The sequence below is a fragment of the Paralichthys olivaceus genome, chromosome 4 (genome assembly GCF_024713975.1).
Source record: "Paralichthys olivaceus isolate ysfri-2021 chromosome 4, ASM2471397v2, whole genome shotgun sequence".
Classification (NCBI taxonomy): Eukaryota; Metazoa; Chordata; class Actinopteri; order Pleuronectiformes; family Paralichthyidae; genus Paralichthys; species Paralichthys olivaceus.
In genome coordinates this window covers 23849613-23870363 of record NC_091096.1, presented here as the reverse complement: position 1 = coordinate 23870363, position 20751 = coordinate 23849613, and the positions used below count along the sequence as shown (strand labels likewise).

Here is a 20751-nt window from a genome sequence, read left to right as displayed (position 1 = left end):
ATGTTAATTTCCCCTCCCTCAGTTTGAGCGTGGTGTTGGATGGGGAGGGGGAGTGATGGATGAGGTTTACAAACAAAGCCCACAGCCAGTCGCACAGGTCCATGTAGCTCCGCTGGCAGCCCATCATAAATCAACCTGCCGGACAGAAGGCCAACTGTGGCAGAGGCTGCGCAGACACTGTACAATCCAACAACAAGACGAGCACAATGCAGGAAATAAATACAGGGAGCTGTCGTTCGACTCACATCAATGATTGCTCCATCAAGCAGCACTTGTCATGTAAAATTCAAGTTGCTGTAAGTAGCATGTCTGAGTATTTAAGTGATGAGCCCTGATTCATATTTTAAAATGAACAAGTGACCATGTGTAACATGAACAGACGTATAACATCGCAGTTAGTCATCACACACATCTGGAGTTTCAACCTGTGGAGCTTGTATTTTAGCTCTTTGTTTTGGTCTCTGCTTCACTGTCAATGCCCTCATCTACTCAGTTTAGAGGAGGGCAGCTGTTTCCACCATTCACTGCCTGTCTATGGCACCTAACTGCAGTGTGATGGCCACACAATAAACAAATCAAATAAATGGTCAAATTCACCAAACATTAATCTGGATTTAATATAGGTTCATGGTTTGACACACTCTCACCTTAGTAGCATGGTTTTGTTAAGCCATTTAATATAGATATGGACTGCACTAAATGGACAAAACACCTGCTGCTTTATAGCCACTGCAAGGCTTTGACTTGGAACTCCTGACGGTGTCATCAAAAAAGACACACTAGCTCATAGGACATTGCTTGGCAAGAGTAAAGCCTTCTCTTTATTTTGACTATATATTATTCAGAAGGTGTCTGCTATCTAAATAGTAGCAGTTTGTGTGTGGGAGAAGGTGAAGCAGTTCTACATGTCCCAGTATAATAGTGAAAAAAGAGCAGCAGTAGAAACAGGAAAAGTCTCTACAGATCAGATTTTTAGTACGTCACAAAATTTAATTCCCTGAGATGTTCCAGGTAGAGATGACTTAGACCTTCTGGCGGACACATTTATCACAGCTGCAGAAAACGTCTGCACTATTGATTTATGCAGTAAAATTAAAAGCAAGCAATTTCGTTTTCACCGTTTGGTTTTAAGCAGTGTACGTCACTGTGTCTGCGAATGTGCCTGTTCCCTTCATGAGTGCACCGAAGTGGAATGTGTTTGCATGTGTGTGTTGTCATGCAAACAGCTGCACCATGTTAAGCCCAGTAAGGCTGTGTAATGGCTGGAAACATGCCAGGTGTGTTTATGCGCACATTCACAGGCCTGTGAACTTATATGCAAATACTTGCACAACAAATAAAGCACTGAGACAAAAGTCCTGTATAAGCTGAGCCACAGTCGGAAATGCCTTTAATGAAGATAAACGCACATAAAGTGAAAGACACTTACAAACTCCATTACCTAATGCCAATAAAAGTCTGGGGATGATATATTTGTCAGTGCAGCTCAGAAACACTTAAAAATAAACTAGAGGACTAAAGACAGACTAAATGACTAGAGGACTAGTGGACTAAATCACCAGAGGACTAGTGGACTAAATGACTTGTGGACTAGTGGACTAAATCACCAGAGGACTAGTGGACTAAATGACTTGAGGACTAGTGGACTAAATCACTAGAGGATTAAATCGCTAGATGACTAGAGGACTAAATAACTAGACTTAATGACTAGAGGACTAAAGGACTAGCAGACTAAATGACTAGAGGACTATGACAAGAGAAGTAGTCGTCTAAAAGACACAAGAACTAGTGGACTAAATGACTAGAGGACTTAAGGAGTAGAGAACTAGAGGACTAAATGACTAGAGGACTAACTGAAGAGGGACAAAATGACACTTCATTGGAATCAGTGAAAATATAAATGTTAGCAACAATAAATTCAAGTTTGGATTGATGGACATGTTTCTAATGATGTAAATGCTTGTAAATGCTTGAAATAGATGGATAAAGTCAGAAATATGGTTTCATTTGGTGGATACCTAACTCCTTATAACTACATGCCATGCATGACACTGCTGAGTAAATCACCAGAGGACTACGTTAGGAGAGGACTAAAGGACTAAAGGACTAGAGGAGTAAATGACTATAGGACTAACAAACACTGCAAACAAGATGGAGAAATGACAGGGGTCACAAGGTCACCTTCATCTTGAATCATCTTGAAGGTCAAGGCTGTTCGCTGTCATGCAGCGTCACAGCAGCATGCAGTCATAGCTCCCCCTCAGTAGTGGCCGCTAGCTTCATATAGCACACAGAGTGATGCCTGTGATTGCCTGTGGACTCTTCCCCTTGGGGGATAAAGATGGGAAGTCAGTGCACTGCCAAGGGATCCTTGACTCAGAGCTGCGTGTTTGGGCTGGCAGTCTTATTTTGGTCTCAGAGTGCATGTCTGCTGGATGGCAAAGAGCCTGACACATGCTGTAGCGTCTGTATGGCAGCACTTCTTTTGCCCTGCTACATCCCTCTCTGTCAGTGTCAAACGTCTTCAAATTCTGAAGCACACACAGCACAGATTGCAGGAATTGGTAAATTATTAAAAAAAATATCTAAGAATTCCAAACACATGGGGCGGTATTGTCTCTTATCCAAAAGAGTAAAGCCGCACCAATCAACATTATTATATTAACAATAAATCAAAATGTCCACTTGAGGCCATTCATAGTAACAAACCCTGAGAATATTATCACCCTCCCTGCTGCTCACCTCATCTGGAGCTTTTAACATCTTCCAGCTCATTGTGTGGTGATTGGTTTTTATGGTCTTGTTCACAGCCAAAGCAGGGAAAACAATTCAGTTCAATCCACTGTGTGCTACATGGCTAGCACCTGACAACTTTAGCAAATATCTGGTAAATGTGTAGCATTACGCACCTAGAGAGACAGAAATTTCAATTTCAGAAGTTTAAGGAGACTACACGAGAGCTATCATTAGTCCTCTAGTCCTTTAGTTTCCCCGCCATTTAGTCATCTAGTCATTTAGTCATCTAGTCATTTAGTGTTTTAGTGTGTTTTAGTTATAGCAAACTATCTAGTGCTTGGGCCGCATCACATCAAATAATGCGTCATCTTAGAAAAGTAATATCAGAATTGAGTAATAAAAACATTGGCAGAATATATATTCTGCATATATACACACAATATATATATAAATATTTATATAGTCTTTATGTCATCAGCAGCTGAAGATCACTCCATGGTGGTCATCTGAATCCCATCATTTGTCTGTGAGCATATGCCTCTTAGCAAATTCTGCATTGTGTTCGTTTTCCACTCAGTCCCAAATGCATATTGTTCTCATGAATGCAATGTGTGTGAGTAATTGCCTGGTGTGCTCTTATGATGCACCAAACAATTTCAATCAAACACTTGACAATGGAGCACTAAAGATGTGTCCAGACATTTATATCTGCTTACCACATCTGCCCATTTACCACCAGGGCCAGTGCAGAATATAAATCAAAAGTCCTGCATCATTCAGAGTGAGAGGCGGTCGGGAGGGACGCTCACTGAGAGATGGATACATTCAAGTCACGAGTCAGCCCGCAAGTTAAACTGTAATTTCACTGTATAAATCAGGTACCAATAGAAGTCTAACTGGTTCCTATTGGTACTTAAATGAAGATGCATTGGAAGAAAACAAGACAATGGGGAATGGAGAAGAAACAACTACACATCTGCTGCATTCATACGTTTTTAAATGAAGATCCATTTACTCATTATGTGGAATGGAAGTTTATTTTAAAGTGATGTATTCATTCAGGTATCACTCCTATCTCACCCAAATAGGCCGACATGTTAGTGTCAACACCAAGCAAATTAGCAAAAAAAAAAAAATGTGACTATCAACTTTTAACTTGTTGTCCTCTCCTGCTGTCCCCTTGTCCTGTCAACCCTGCTCGTCTCCCCAGCTTCCCTCTCTGTGAACACTATTCAGCACCCTGCTCAGCACAACATCCACCACCATCCTCTCCTCATTGCTTGTCTTCGGCTAAATCCCACCCCTTTATCCCTGCAATAAATATCCGTCTATCCCAGTCTCCTTGTCTCACTGTGTAAGAATGAGGCTTGAGATAAATACATCCATCAAATATCTAACCTGGTTTTCAACTGGTGATGCTCGAAAAGATGATTAATGCTACTGCCAGTGTCCTTTCCTCTCTCTGGTTTCTGTCAGAAGGTGGCTGGAGGAAAAATGATTAAACTCTCTCTCTTCTTTGTTCACCTCAAAAGCCTCATCTGTATGAGTCCCTGCAGTGACGTATGAGAGCTTTGGGTGAAAGAAGGGCGAAGAATTGGTTTGGGAAAAGTATGAGGAGATACAAATGCATTAATCTGTCCGCGGGTGTGTGTATGTGTGAGACCTGCTGGCTTATCCTCCCTTTGCTACCTACATCAGTGGAACTCATTTCACCTGTCATCTCCGCCACTGACATGCCAGTCTCCTGGGCCTATTGTCTCCTCTGTGTGGCCTCTCTGCTCATTTCTTTGTGTGTGTGTGTGTGTTAGGTCACATCAATGGACCAGTCTGATTTTAACTTTTTATTAAAAACTCATAAAAAATCAATAATGATATCACAGAGTTTAGAGTGATCTCTCTCTCTCTCTATATATATATATATATATATATATATTTGAATAAAAGTGTCATAATATTAGATGTGTGACTTGAAAAAATGCTGTGTGTAATCCTTATTATACTTTTAGCATTATGCTATTCTATACACTATATATATATACATACACTACTACAACGTTTTAATAAACAAAGGGTGACTGCACTGTGTTAGAGACCAGAGCGTTCAGATCAGGTGTCACAGTGCAGGTAAAGCAGTGTGTAGATACATCGCCTGGTTACGCAGTGAGCCCTGTGTAACCAATGTAATTGTGAGCAGATAATTTGGGGCTGTTGATGCCAGTGGGGGATTGTAGCCACAGTCAGACTGTGATGGAACACATTTTTTTTCAGCTACACCAACACAGCAGGTTGCAGTCCAGCAGGGCCATGTTTTCACAGGGGCTTTCTGTGAAGCTGAGTCACTGACTCTTCCCTCCTCTCTCACACACAAATGAAGGTGTGTACGCACACTCATCAGTTGGAGCCCTGATGATGAATATTGGGTCTTGAAAATGTTTTGCATAGTAGAATATTCATTTGTTGTGGGTTTCTTATAGGATTCCACTGGGAGGTGTTCGCTGTGCTCTTCACTTTCCAGTGGCCGAGGCAAACTCGGAGTTTCTGTGGGTGGCGCTCATTTCCTCTGTTTAGCCGTGACGGCTGTCAGATTTCACTGTTCTCCTGCCAGAGAGAGCAGAAACATTAAACATATCACTTTCTATGCAGCAGAGCATTTCTGTTATTGGGACAGTCCTCACCAGGAATAATGAGCTACAGTATGTTTATGTTTCCCCTTGAGCTCATCAACGTAACCACTGGTCTCTGATGCTTCTGCTGCCTTTACAACCTCACATTGTTACATGTCACAAACCTATGGTGGTCCCTGAGAGCTCAACACACTGCACCTTCAGGAATTGCATGCAAAAAGATAGAATAAATAAAATATCATCAGCAATTTAATGATAGATCCATGCAGCATGAAGTAAAAAATGCTGCAAAGTGAGAAAACAAAAGCAAAATGTGTGCTCGTGTAGAGTAAATCATGTAAAAGCTTTAATTTACTGTGCTGGAAGATATGACCAAATATCCCAACACCTTTTAATTCCTTCTTTTTCATTGACCTCTGGAGACAGTTCTGTATTTAACACTTCCAAGCAAGAACAGGAGCTTTGACCTCACAATTCATGCCCTCTCATCAGAAACAGCTCACACATACGACCAGAGTGGAGACGAAGAAGCTCTGCGCCGTTATTCTGGTTGTGAAGATTGGTCAATGTGTGAATTAGGAAATATCCTTATCTGTGTGTAAGTGTAAGATCCCATTCATCTTTTATATTTACACTTGTGAACACAATACAGTCCATTTAAACTGCTGCTTGTTTGAAAAAAGGATGCTGGTTTTTGTTCAGGGTCACAGTCACTTTGATGCCTGTGTTGTTGGTGTTGGTTGCTACGGGCTACATGGCTAAGCCTGACTGGTGGTGGCATTCGCTCTCTTTGTGTGACAGCTCAAACTGGAATAGTAATAAAAAAACATTATGCCAGCCATAGACAGGCATGAGTGCTGCAGCCTGATGCGGAGGCTCCCCTCCACTAACTGGGCCAGGTTTGAAAAGCTTAATTGCAGCTGCCTGCTGTGTTTAGAATAATACAATCTCATCCAGACACACTCGTGCGAAATTTGGTAAGAATCGACTCTCCGTAGGAAACGATTCCTGCTTCGTGTCTTCAGGGAACCTCGTGAAATTGTGTTCAATTCACCAGAGGCAGGGATTTCACCCATAAATCCACAACCTTTAGGAATGGCCTATATTTCAGTGCTCATGCTTCATGTGTTATCTGAGGGTTAGTGCGTGTTGTGCTCCTTTTGAAACAAGAGTCTGTGCTTTTCTGTCCTTTGTTGCTGACACAGCGTACTAGCTGTCTACTGTAAAAACATTCAATTTGATGCAAATGCTAAGCCTATAAAAAGAGGTGGGAATCTGATTTTGGAAAAGGATGTAAAAGAGGAAAGAATTAATATTCAGCGCTTAGCTACAACCACTCCTCCATAATGCATATCATGAATATATTCCACTGCTAAGTACTGAGTAATGAAATGCAAAGAAATCTACAAATGAACAAAAATAGATCATCCGGCTCTGAAACATTTTCCCTTCTAACGGCTCCATTCAGTGGCCGACATGCAGCTGTGATCAAAGGGCACTTCTCCAGGGGGAGCAGGGTGTCCTGGTGGCGGGGGGCCGACGCTGTGCCCAACTGGAAGGTCGCAGCCGGCACGTCAATTATCAGCCAGGTACCCCTGCTGAAGCAAGTACCCACACGCTATCTGCGAAGCGCTCTGGAGAAATGCCGAAAATGTAAATGTGGCGCACAGAAGCCCCCCGAGGATGTGACATGTTTTCCTGTTGCACTCGTAGCTTGTCGTGATAGTCCAACCATCTGGACCATAGGCACTGTGCTCAAGGGTAGATGAAAGACATTTGCCCACATATGAGTTTTTTTTTTCTCCTCTGCCTCCATCGAATGCAATTCTGCACTGACCTAATATTCTGACCTAGTTGAAATAATCAGCAGTGGGGATATTTTGCAAATTGCATCACTGACCCTTTTTGCACATAAGTGTTGCCCTGCAGCTGTGCAACGCCTTTAAACCTCCTCCCACGTTCGGAAGCAGACCTGGAAGCAGGAAGGTGCTGGGGCCATGCCCATGAGTTTATTCTGTTTCTTATTCTGTTTGTTCAGAATGATAGCCGCTGCACTTCCTCCACAAACAATAAGTTGGAATTAATGGAGCGAAGCCTGCGAGCACAAACTATGTTCTAATGCTGCAATAAACAGTTGAACGTGAGTTGTCTGACTGAACTTAATTATTTGTCTCCAGGTGTCATTTGAATTTCCACATAGTAATACATCTTTCTTGATTCTTTACAGCACACGAGTGTGGTTTACGATAGCTCTAGTCAGTACTGTATCAATGGCTGTTAGTGTTATTTACTTAATATTAATCAAATACCAACAACACCTGGAAAGGTTAATTTTTTTACCAAAATAAATATATGGCCTCTGTCCTCTCGACTTGATCTGACGACAGGAGAGGACAACATGCTAATCAACAGTTGGTTTGGAGATATGTGGAGTCACCAGGGCTACACTGGCTGCTGGATGGTCAATAATGGTCACATATTCACATTACTGCAGCTTTATCACACTCTTCCTCCATGTGCACCAGAATATCTGTATCTCACTCTGTGTGAGGACAAACCAATTGCCTTAGGTAGATTTTCTCCACACTAGGTGAAAATATTACTTAGGGTATCTCCGGATGATTGTGGTCAAAGGTTAAGGTGAATGAAAATATGGTAAGAAAAACACATTTTCCAAGATATCTCTGCAAATAATTATGGGGAATATAATTGAAGTTTATATTCCCCGATGTAGGATATCCCATGATGAGTAACGTCAGGAAGAAGTTACAGTAAAGACAAAAAATTACATATTATAGGTGTTCAAAAATGTATCCTATAGGTCCCTGACTATAGACACAACCTAAAGCTTGTATAGATGGATGAAGTGTTTGAATGCACAAAACATTTCTGGAGTTAACTTTGTCGCAGCAAAGTCCAATACAATTGAAATCAATGGTGACCTAGACTTCAGACGTAATAAAGTAACAGAAAAAACATAACATGCTTCCATACTGCTCGTCTGGGGTCATCCAAGTGTCCGCAAGCCCCGGCATTCATATTCGACTCAAAACAAGGTCATTTACACCATGTTTTAAGTCCACTGGAAGTGGCTAAGCTATCAGTTTGACCATGACTCAAGTCTCGGTCACCATTGACTTCAATTGTATTGGATTCTGCTGCAACGCTGTTTACCCCTGAAACTCCAGAAGCATTTTTTAGATATATTGTGGTGAGTAGATAATGCATGAATTTATATTTTTCTGTGAACTATCCCTTTAACATTGCCTTATTGTGTGTAGAGTAATGACCGCTCCTCTCATGATGACAGGAAACTATCAGTGGCTGCCAGGTTTGAAATAGAGCAGTGTGCTCTCAGTACTGTAGCTCACCACAATGTAGTCTCATGAAACGGTGATATCTTTAACACAAGGCCTTTATTTTTCAGTGAATACTCTGCGTCTTGAATTCTCGGCTGCTTGTTTAAACTCCATGCCTTTTCTTCTGATGCGATGCCTCTGTGCACCGGGCTTGGAGTTGTTAAAGAATCCATTAGAGCTGGGCTCTGTGACGTAACGCAAAGAGCGATGTGACTAACTGATTACACTTTAACTCAACACAATAAAGAAGGGACATAACATGCGGATCACTTGCTTGAAATCAATAGAATGTGAGATATATTCATTTGGTATTGAGTTAGAAAAACCAACACAAAGTCAATGGTGGCAATAATGTCATGCTGTTGCTGATTAAAGCCACAAGTCTCTCTGTCGTCCCCCTATAAATGAATGATGATGTATATGAATGGTTGTTAGTGCCACCCAGATGATGTTTGTGATGGGAGCCGCCACCTCCCGGCCTGCCCCGGGTGAATTGACGACGGCTGATGAGCGCAGCGCGGCCAATGGGAGCGCAGCGGGGCGGAGAGCAGCGCACATTGTACTACAGTGTAGTGGCTGCTGCTGCCGCTGCTGCCAACAGTGGACGCGTCTCACGCTTAAGTCTGCCGCTCTCCACCTTCCTCTGGTTAATGGATTATACAGTTTCCCTCCAAGTGCAACACCAGCTGGCCGTGTTCCCGACACACTTCTATCAGGGCTACAGTGTGGAGTTACAGGTACATCCAATCCACCTGCACCAGGCTTCTTCTTCTCCTCCTTCTTCTTCTTCTTTCCCTCTCTTCTTCTCTACTGTCTGTCATTAGAGGCGTGCGTGGCTGCAGAGTGAGTGTGACTTTACGGAGATGCTCCACTGCAGAGAAAGGCTTGGTTGTTGTGGTGCATGCTGATTTTTCTTCTCACCGAGATTCTCGTTCCGTGCGCCGCCGCCGCCGGGAGACGGAGCGGAGCGGTGGCACAGGCGGCGCGCTGCGGCGCACAGGCGGCGTTAGGAGTGTGAGTGAGCGGGGCAGCCTGGTGCCGGAGGTTGACCTCACGGCTAAACAAACAAGTTAACAGGTCGTGCGTGTTGGGGAGCTTCCGGTTTGTGGAGGGGTGGGGGTCCAGGGGTGGTCTCTGCAGAGACTGAGTCACCCAGAAATGAGCTGAAAGTCCGACTTCTCCAATCAGAGGTTCAACTTTCCAAATAACAATAGAGCTCAGTGGAATCAGAGGTCCTGCGCTCAGAGGGAAAATCTTCTTAGCAACCAGCCGAGTTTGAAAAATAAGCTGCTGCAGTCTGTGCCCAGGCTGTTTATTCCTCTGTAAGTGATATCAAGCAGAGTCACAATGTCAGCATCGATGTCAGGTTGCTCTGCACGCAGGTGCAAGGCTTGTGGATCCTCTCAAGGTGACATTAAAGGCGGATTAGAGGCAGAGGCGGACACAGGAGGGAGCTGTGGGGGTTAGAGTTGACAGTGCTGGGTTTGTTCTCATCACATCAACTGAATTAATGATGACATCATGTCACACTGATCAGGACAGTCGATTTTACAGTCACTTTGTCTTTTTGATTGTGATGAGTGGTTGATGTTGCAGATTGGGTGTCAGTTAACCAGCTTTTTGTGTATCAGTACATGTGTGGAAATATTGGTGCGTCTGAAGCACAGAGGACTCCTGATAGTGAAAATAATTTTCATAATTTAATAAGTAAGTCAAAAAAACATTTTGTTTTTATCTAAATTATTTAATTAGTCAGAAATGCTAAGAGAATGAAGAAGTGCAAATTAATAATTGATGATAAAAATCATTGATGCTTCTTTTTAGGTCATTGGTTAGATAAACTTCAGAAATAACAGTATCAGTTTTGTCTTCCTGATTTATTTTTGTTGTGGTATATTTGCCATTCAGGACTTCAGTGGCAATTTCCCTCTTGCTCAGAGAAACAACAAAATAGAAAAATATGGACGACGCTTGTCACAGTCTTTGCTTTGACGTCTCTCAGGTGGCTTTATTAGATGCAGGATTTCAAACTCTTGTTTATTTCTGCGGTTTTCCCCCATGCACAGCCTCTGTGTGTTGTTGTGAAATGTATGCATAGCATTCTGTAAATGGGCTCGTAGTATTTTTCCTACTGATTTATCTGCAGGTTATTTTCTTGACCAGTCGGTGGATTTTTGTTCAATAAAATGTCAGTGTTAAATATCTCACTTCTAATATCCAGTCCAAGATATGTTCATGCAGCTGACTGTTGGAAAATACAAAGAAACCATGAAAAACATCACATCTGAGGAAGTGAAATTTGAATATAATAGTCAAGTTTTCAATGCAAAGTCGAGAATTTCAGGTTTCTTCTGGACATTAGCTCTAAACTAATTTCTTAATATGTGCTGTCATGCTGTGGCATTGTCTGTGTTACTGGTGTCACAAACTGTTCAGCCACATGCCAATTACATAACTTACCCACCAGTCAGATTGTCTGTTTAATTTTTTTATGTAAACATAAAATCTACCTGCTTTATTCTCTCGTTCTAGTGGCAGTGTCCATATTCAAATTTTCTTTAAATGTGTTAAATGCTAATAATCAATATTATTCTGATGCTGCAGTTATGAACTGAAATCTGCCCCCCTGTAGTTTCTGTAGGGGACCAGGCAGAGACAGTCTGCAGAAACTCTGGAGGCTGTCACTTTGACATTCGTGTTCACACATGCAGCTCATCTCCAGAGTTCACTGCATATCTGAAAGCAGCTTAAGTCAGAGACATTTTATTCTATTGTGAAAAGTGTCTTTGGATCATTATGAAACCATTTTGGGACAAAGTAGACTATGATGGGCTGCCACAGTCTAATTAATGGGAAACACTGCACAAACACCTTCATGTGCAGCGGGAAGAGTGAGGTTGCCAAGTTCAAAGAAAGAACTCCACAAATATTGAGCTTATTGTCTGGTGCGGGAAAATGTCCCCAATCTAAACAGATACATGCAGAAAATCCTTTGTAAAGTGCCATCATTTCTGATATATTATAATTCTATTTATTCTGCACCAACCATGTGCTCTGAGCTCCATCTCCCCTTGCCTCATTTAAAGTCCACTCTTTGCCCCGAGAAGCTGCCTGACATCGTCATCATCTCCTCCTGGAAACCACAAGATGGCTCTATCTCGGCACCATCCTGCCATGTTCCTCTTCTAAGACACAACATGAAGGTTGTGCACTTAACAGCTATGCATTACAAAACAGCCACAGATAATAAAGCTCCTTCTTCAATGCTTTCTTTACTATTCCAGTGATTTCTGCATCTGTTCAGGCCCTCCAGTCATCCTTTCTATTTTTGTGAAACTTCAAACGGGAAAAAAAACACTTCCAATCCCCCGTCTGCTGCCTGTAATTTGTTCTGCCTATAAATAAAATACTTTGAAGCTCAGCGCTCAATAATTGTTTGCTTTTGTAAAGTTAAAATTGCCCCTGCTTTTTTGTTGCTTTCCATTGCCGTCCTGCCGCAGATGTTTTCAGTTCTGTCTCCGTTATTACTTTCAAAGAAGGTCAACTGAGATGGGTCTCAAATTTGTATAAATAGCACAAGGAGTAACAAAGAGTTCCAATAATCTGAGCTGAGCGTATTTGTTTTCATATGGTGGAGAAGTTGTTTTGAAGCAAACCAAAGGAAATCTGTACGTTAGGGTAATGAATCTTTTTCATGGAAGTACAATAGCAAACTTTAAAGCACGCAGACAGACCTTGGCGTCACAGAACAGCTTGAATCATTTTTCAAAACTGCCACTGGAAGACTGTTTGTCTCTGTGATTTCTAAATAAAACTGTGTCTAAAAAGTGACACCTGTTCTTACAGTGGCTGACAGGGCCGAGTCACGTAAAACAAACAGTGGCACCCATTTTCAAGGACAGCAGGGAAATAAAGCCATTGATTTACAAGATGGGAGTATTAATAGATCACAGATATTTTACCATCATGTCTTAACTGTCAAGGCTGTGAATGTGTTTTGGGGTTGACAGAGATAGATGATAGAAAGTACAGTCGGAACTGATGAAGCAGATGCTGAAGTATCAGCTGCATGTGAATGTCCACGTTGTGGACCTGCAGACTGAGGCCATGAGGGTTTCAATCAAATGTACTTTGAAGTTCTCACTCTCATTTTGCCCAGGACAGCAGAGGATAAAACAAGGACTATGAGACAGGACGTAACACCTCACTTGCTCCCTATGATCTGAAAGTTTGTAATATGTTTTCTTAATTGGATGTAAAACAGCCTGGTGGGGTGCCTCTTTCATTTTTCGGTACAGGTCACGGGACATTGTCTCTTTACTAATAGCTGCCTTGCATGGAACACATCTCCATTGTTAAAGTGGTACTCGACTGTATTTCTCTAACACTTTTTTAGTCTAGCACATACAGTGCTTTTATACGCAGCGCTTTTTCTATTACACACTGCTGGCACAGCCATTAGGGGCAATTTCCGGTTGTGCATCTTGCCCAAGTACACTTTGGAATGCAGTCTGGCTGTGCCGGGAAGGAACCACTGACCTGGTTAGCGGACGATACTTCCTGAGACATAGCAGCCAGAATTAAGTTGAAAGGTTTGTGAATGTTTGTACACGTTCTAACAAAAAGAACAAATAGATTTTTGTTGCCGTCTTTACTGATCATTAATTCCAATAAGTGCTGTGCCCATGCCAAACCTGCCTGTTTATAATGGGCTAATTGCTTGTCCTGTGATGATGCTGTTTGCATCTTTCTTTCTGAAACTGTAAAAGTGATGTATGCAGCAGGTAAAGACCGGCTGCCCCAACTCAGTTTGCAAAATCCTGAAGCTGCACAATCACTGCTGCACAAAGGATAATAAAAAAAACCAGTTGGAAGCTGGAAAATCTGTTGTCATTGCTGTTGTCATGACCACATTCTTGATGTGAGTGTGAGAATGCCACTTAAACTGTCCTGGTCACCTGTTTAATTAATTCTTATTTTTTAATTAATAAAGTTTTCATATCTCACATATCATGCATCCAAATTTCAACAAATTTGACACTGCACTTCCTTGGGCCAAAACAACACACATGAAGCTGATAAGATGAACGGTTCTCAAGATATGCAAGCCACAGACAGACAGAGATTTCTGGAATATGGCGACAGTATAAATTTAATTTACACTGTTTGATTTTCTGTGAGAGTTGTTCTGTCCCTGTAAGCTATGTAATCATGCTCAGTACTCATCACAGGATGTGAAAACAAGGTGATGCTTGGACTCAGGTCATGGTCAGCAGACTGCCTGTTAAAGCACACTGCCCTGCCCCTACTACCCACAACTTCACAGATGGCAAGGTGTTGTTGTTGCTCTCGAGATGTGCATCCAACTTATAGACAGACAGATTTCTGGAATTAGTAAATAGATTAAAAAGACATACATACTTCATCATATTATCTAACAGATAAAAGTAATTATTCCACCTATTAAGGTTATGTCAGGCAGAATTGATTGGATGGCTTTGTGGTTATGTTAAAAACTATAAGTTCAAGAGAAAATGTGTTCGCTTGTTTTCCCTGGTTGGCTTCAGCTTGGCTGTAAATCTTCCATGGAGTCATAGTTAAGTGCTGTGTGAACAAGACTCAGTGAGCCTTTTATCGAAGAGTGAATTTAACAGTGAAGTACAAGGTGTATCGCCAGAGCTACTGAAGCTACAGTAACAGGTGTCTGCTGTTACATGCAGGCTATAGTGTTTCTTTGACAGCACATGATTTGAGTTTAAATCCTCCAGCTTCATGTTGTGCCCGCACTGGAAAGAATTAATCTCATTAAGCTGGCCAGTGTCACAATTTTATTGTCGCACCAACTCAACATTTGCCCTAAACGTCTGCTCTGGCTGAACACCAAGCTGATTATATTACTGAAGTGCAGGCAGTCTGCCCAGTGTGCGTGCTAATGTTTTCACTCAGCAGATCTGTGGAGCGCGCTTCAGGTCACACTGCATGGGAATAGTCCACTTAGCAGCAAACACCAAGTAACTGCTCACTGTTTTGACCTTGAGGCATGTCATTAGAATTTGGCTTGAATTTGTGTCCCCAAGGCCGAAGCAGCAGAATGATAGAGACAGAATGGGAGATTGGTACACAGGGAGCTGGGATTGGAAGAACCAGTCTCTGCTGTGAGAGCGTGCCTCCTCACTCATCCAGTCTGGCTAATTTGCCTCCCTGCGGACCAATGTTGGAGTGTCTCAGTGGCCCCCAGGGCGCCAGCTGGACAAAGTGCCGCTGATGATAGAGGAAACACTTTCTATGGACCTCACAGGTCACTGTGAGCACACGGCAGCCCGACAGCTGCTCTCATACTTATAACTGCAGATTTTCTCTCTAACTTAATCACCTACTAGCAAATAGTGTCATTTAACTGCAATATAACATGTGCTTAGCTTTACTCAAAGACGAGCTACTAATGAACTGTGCAATTATAATAAGTGACATTTAAGGAAATAAAAGTCAACTACAACCAAAAAGCAGACCATCCCGTCAGTTTCTTCTGGGAAATGATGACCTGTAATCAACCCAAACAAGTTGTACAAAGGTGAGGAAGCTAATCAGTAGAGAAATCAGGGAACTACAACTCAGTAGAGCACATATCTTCACCGAGGCCCAACAGTCCCCTATAATTCAATCAAGCTGCACCAAAGTGCACACTAAAGTCCCCTAAATGTGCCTGGGAAATCAGTCAAAACCTCACAATATCAAAGTGAACAGATCTGCACCAGAATGTAATGGGCTCTTACTTGGCCATGTCATAGACTTCCTTGAGAAAATCCACAGAGAAGTGTAGTCCCATTGACAACCAAACTAATATACAAATGTACAGGGATAAAATCATAATCTCCTCAGTGAAGGCAAGTCAGTTTTATTTTTTGTCTCAATCGGGGTCATGGGTGTATGATTAATTGTAATCTTGGTGTAGTTATGAGTGTCATATTGGACGTGTGCAGGTGGACCCAAAAATGCAGAAGCTAGGTGAGATAACAAAAGTGTCCTTTAAGAACAAAAGAAGAAAAACACTGAAATCTATAAAAGACACTAGAAACAGGACAGCAAAGACCAGGATGTAAGGAAGACGACAAACTGACAAAGAGAAGCACAGAGACTTATATACACAGGTGCAGACGATCACAGGGGCTGGAAACAGGACAAAGACAGGAGGGACAACTCAGGGGGAAACAACTGAACACATACCTAAACACAAGGAAACAGGTAAAAGTCCATAAACCTAAAGAGTCCAACAAAAAAACAAAAATTCTTTATCTAAGCATCCAGAGTCATGACAATGAGAGTACATGTTTCTTGTTTTTTCCAACACAGTCCAAAATGTAAAGGTATTCAGTTACTATTGCATTTGACTAAAAGTGGCATCAAATCTGATCTGAGAAGCTGGAACCAGGGACTGTTGTCCAGTTTTAGTTAAATGACGGAAGTGATAACTCAGTTGTTGCTTGATTATTTTCTTTTTGCCTAATTAAGTGTTTCCTCTCTAATCATGGGGTGAATTTATTGTTTAATGCCTCCAAGCTGGCGACAGCCAGTGGTTGCAGGCGTTATGTTTTGGGGTTCAGCTATTCTTTTGTCCATCCCATTCTTGTGAACATGGTTTCTCAACAACACGCTTAGGGAATTTCTTCAAATTGGTACTCACATTCAGTTGGACCAAAGGATGACCTGATTAGAATTTGGAGGTGACTGAAATTTCAGAGCCCATCGGGTATTGTCTGATATTTTGGGGCGTCCAGATGGCCGATACATTTTGCTCAATGTGCTCTGTGTCTTTTGCTCTCCACACGGACTTTTGGCCAAACAAAGCCTGCTTGATTCTAATTGGTCAAACTAAAAATGGAAACAAGGAGGCTTCTCACCTGAAAATCTGGACCATTGCATATTCACAGGCATATTCCTCACCAAACCTTTATTTGCCTCATGAATGTGCTATCTTAAAAACACCTTGAGAGAGTCATTTCAAATTTGTTCAATTAGAGTCACAGATTAATTTATTAGATGTCGGTGGTCAAAGGTCTCAAAAATCATATTTTTGGCCTCTTGAACATGAGATCTCAAGTCTGGCTTTAGGGAATTGCTTCAAGTTTTGGCTATTTGTGACTAGGACTCAAAGATTACCTGATTAGATTTCAGTGGTCAAAGGTCACAGTGTCCTCATAGTTTTGTGAATGCAATGTGTCAGGAACACCATGGAGGGACTGAAACTGCATTGGTTGGCAGAGGCAAACAATGGTTATTCCAGTGCAGAAGAGGGACTGTTGATGAAAAAATACAAAGACAGAATTGTTTGTTTTTGACTAATCCAGTGAGACAAATTAAAGTACTTATTCACAATGATGCAACTGTCCTTTAAATTCTAATTTTTATGCAGAGAAATCCTGCTTTTTGATTTGCAACACTGCCCACAATGGTCTACACAACCACAGACATCAGAGAGACACATTTATATCATCTCTTGCCATATTACCCGACCCACCTCCACTATTAGGGTTGCTGCTGCATTGACTGAATATGATTGTTATAGTTAATGCCTGGCGCATATTGATATTTTGGAATTAGATTCTGATAACTAAATATCAGCTGATAGATACTTCTTTTGTTGAAGTATGCAGTGGTGAAGTTTCATGTTGCAGCCCCTCTTCTAAACATGAAAGAGAACCTTCAGTTTTCATAAAAACTCATAAGGTGTTTAATTTAGTTTAGACGACTGTAAAAAAACATGGCCACCTCTTTAGAGAGTGGACAGCTCGAAGTTACAGGTCTGAACTCACCCAAGATGCACTAAGGACAAATTAAAAATCAGATCACTCAGACCACATTCAGAAATGGTGTGGTCCACATATGGTCACCCTCTTTTTGCAGTTAGAAAGCAAATGTGACCCAGGCCACATTAAACTCAGTGTCTTAAGCTTAACTGGGAGTATGTAGCCTCCTGCAGGTTAGAAACATTTCTTTTGGTCTTTTTTAATGGAAATGATGAATCTGTTTATTTGCATAGGGAGCAGGGACATGATTTCAAGTGGTCACTTCATATAAATGTGAAGACGCAGTCTACCATTACCTCAAATATTTTGGTATTTATATATTACAATTACGTATTGGATACCAGCCAAAACTATATTAAAATGTAAAAAATTGTGTCCAAGGTTTTCGGTCTTGTGTCAGTTTTGTCATTCAGGGCTTATTGACTCAGCCTTAAACACAATTTTATACATTTTACTATTTTATTTTTATTTTATTTTGAAAGAATCATTACTGACAAAAAAAATATACTACCTAAACCTTATACACCTTTTACACTTATACACCTTTTACACTATTTGCCCACTCAAAACAACTGCGATAGAGACGTAATACTGTGTGAGCTGTGTGCTAAAGGTACACCGATGATCCTGACACATGCAACATCCAATCAAATGACTCAAATTCTGTTGACACCATAACAGGCATGACTGTTGCTTACCTTCACCTGTGTACCATCGGCTCTGTCGGTAATGAATTATCAGTGTAGATGTGATCAATAATACCAAAGAACGATGGTTCCTCTGTAAAGTTATTGCAGAGGCTTTAGTCACAATCTCGTAGGCTTCCACTCACAACTGAAGTGTGTTTATCTTTCAGCACTGCAGTGTTGTGACTCTCAGATGGCAACTTTTTTTCAGTCAGATGATTCTCGCCTATGCTGGGATTTACACCTTTATCTGGCCTCAAAGAGCTGCATTGGCAGCCCTTTAAAATTCACGACAAGCTCACTTTACTCTGCATCATCATTCAATGTCAGCAACAGGGGCCAGCAAAGATAACTACTATTCATTTAGAAAGTATAATTCTGGCTATTATACAATATCAATGATTGATTATTTCTGCTGTGCTGAGTGTTTAAAACTCATCTGTTTCACTTGCAAAGTCAGGCAAAATGAGAAAAATGTAGGTACTGTGGAGAGGACTTATAGACACTGTGAATAAATGATGGCCCGTCACCTCTGACAGACTAATCATCACCGGATGCACGTTTGCAAATTATGTTTGGATACTTTAATTTGCTACACATCAGCATTCTGACAAAAGTGGGTGATGTATTGATTCTACATTTAGATGTAAAATGCTGCTCCAAAGAGGCAGCTCTTTACATTTAAATGTTTATTTTCAGAAGACAAGATTCGTACCATCACAAAGGTGTAAAGCTCTGTAGTGAGGTCCATAATATATACATTCTTTCACAACTCTCAACAGCTTTTGCTGGGCTGGCATCTCCTCAGGGTGATTTACAGACTACTGTAATGGAGTTGTGGTCAGAGAGGAATTACTTTACTGTACTGGCCAAAACTGGATTTTTGATAGAAAAAAAGGCCAGCTTGTCACAGTGCTATGCCACTGCAGTAAAGCTCAGGCCAACCCTAACCATTACTTAAACTCGAATAATCATTGCCTTTTTAAATTTGCTTATTTCAGACAACTGTTAAAGTCTGGATCGGAATGGAAGGATGTTTTCCAGTTTGTCCTAAGTTTGGCTCAGAGCAAACAAAACAAAGGCAGCAAGAAATGTAGTTTGTTTGTGTGCAGCACTGTTCTTGTACATTTGTTGTTAATTACAGAAAAGAGATATGAACATCGGCTGTTCTGTTTTTGTTCTGTGAATCAGTTTCAAATATTATACTGTACTTTGTGAGAATCACAACACCTCTGATTGTCAATGGGGGTAAACAACACCTTACCATGCTGTTCTATCTATAAACCATTTTCACTGGAGGTGGTTTTAGGGGCTATTTATATTTTGTCATTGTCACATTGATGACGTTAGCATTAACAGCTGTTTATCTACAATCTACAAGCATCACTCTGATGCTCACCGAGAGCTGTCTCTAGTGGTGGAAAGCAATTATTGTTATAGGATTTTCATTATTAATCAGAAGCCGACAACTTGTTATGTTAAGTGCCGACGTCAAACCCACATGTCAGACAATTTGGCAGCAGGGGATGTTAGCATTTGTTAGATATCGACAGATATTACAGTTCTCCTGCTATTACAGCCCCCACCTGCCTGCTGTGGTGATTTAAAGATTCAGTTGTACAAATAACCATTGGGAATTTTGCCATGGTATACTTGGAAAACGGTAATTGTTTCTTTTAGTTACATTGCATTATAAATGAATGGCTAACCTGTAGTTTATGATTTGCCACAACCATCCACGTGTAGTCATCATTCCTCATCAAACATGTCAACACTTTAGTGGTGAAGGTTACTTTTTCACTGGATTGAGGGACATCCACTGAGGCCGTCTCAGTCGTTATTTTTCCATTGGGTTATTAGTTTTTCTCTAAAAGCATGTTAAATGATAATGACGCTTTAATTAGCTCTGGCCTATCAGCGGTAATCCAGGCTGAACAGCTGGAATGACTGTACAGTTAATATAGATTAGACTTTCATAGCTGTGTATGTTATCTATGCACAGTATCTTCAGTTGCTCATCGTCATCTTTCTGTATTACCTCCACACCACACATGATTAGCTGTGAATGAATGGAGGCTTAGTGTCCAGTGAATACTCATTCATCCAGCTGGCACATAAGACACTGGATAGATGTCCATTGAAAATGAACATGGGATTAATTGTGTTACTACCTTTTTGTGTCTTGAGCTTCCTAATAACTTTTTTTTTTTCATGACGATTTAAGCCTTATTGGTTTAGTATAGCTGAGGTACATTTATTGGCTCTGAAGATTTGTGAGTTAAAAGCAAATAGATCAGTTGATAAATGTTGCCTGGATACAAATCTCATCTGATCAGTTATCAAGTTTGGCTCCTCTATTGCAAATCAGTTATTTAACCACTTTACAATGAGTCACTTGATGATGTTTGAGGTGTAGAATGGCTCGAATGCACTGTTAAGTGTGGAGCCCTCACTTTGGGGAGACATGCACTGTGCATTTACGGTACAGATTGGAACAGAATGGGACATCAGGGGCTGGTATCAGTCATGACCTTTGAAATGC

At 41.2% G+C, this 20751-nt stretch overlaps 1 protein-coding gene across 3 annotated transcripts in view; it reads left to right on the top strand.

The window, feature by feature from the left end:
- The first annotated feature begins 4920 nt into the window (after positions 1-4920).
- The window catches only part of zmat4a (zinc finger, matrin-type 4a), a 135567-nt gene continuing 119736 nt past the window's right edge, over positions 4921-20751 (top strand). For all 3 annotated transcript variants that reach the window (XM_020093573.2, XM_020093570.2, XM_020093572.2), the window contains exon 1: positions 4921-9456. In XM_020093573.2, the coding sequence (XP_019949132.1) occupies positions 9226-9456 (231 nt within the window). In that variant the 5' untranslated portion in view covers positions 4921-9225. The remainder of the gene's footprint in view (positions 9457-20751) is intronic.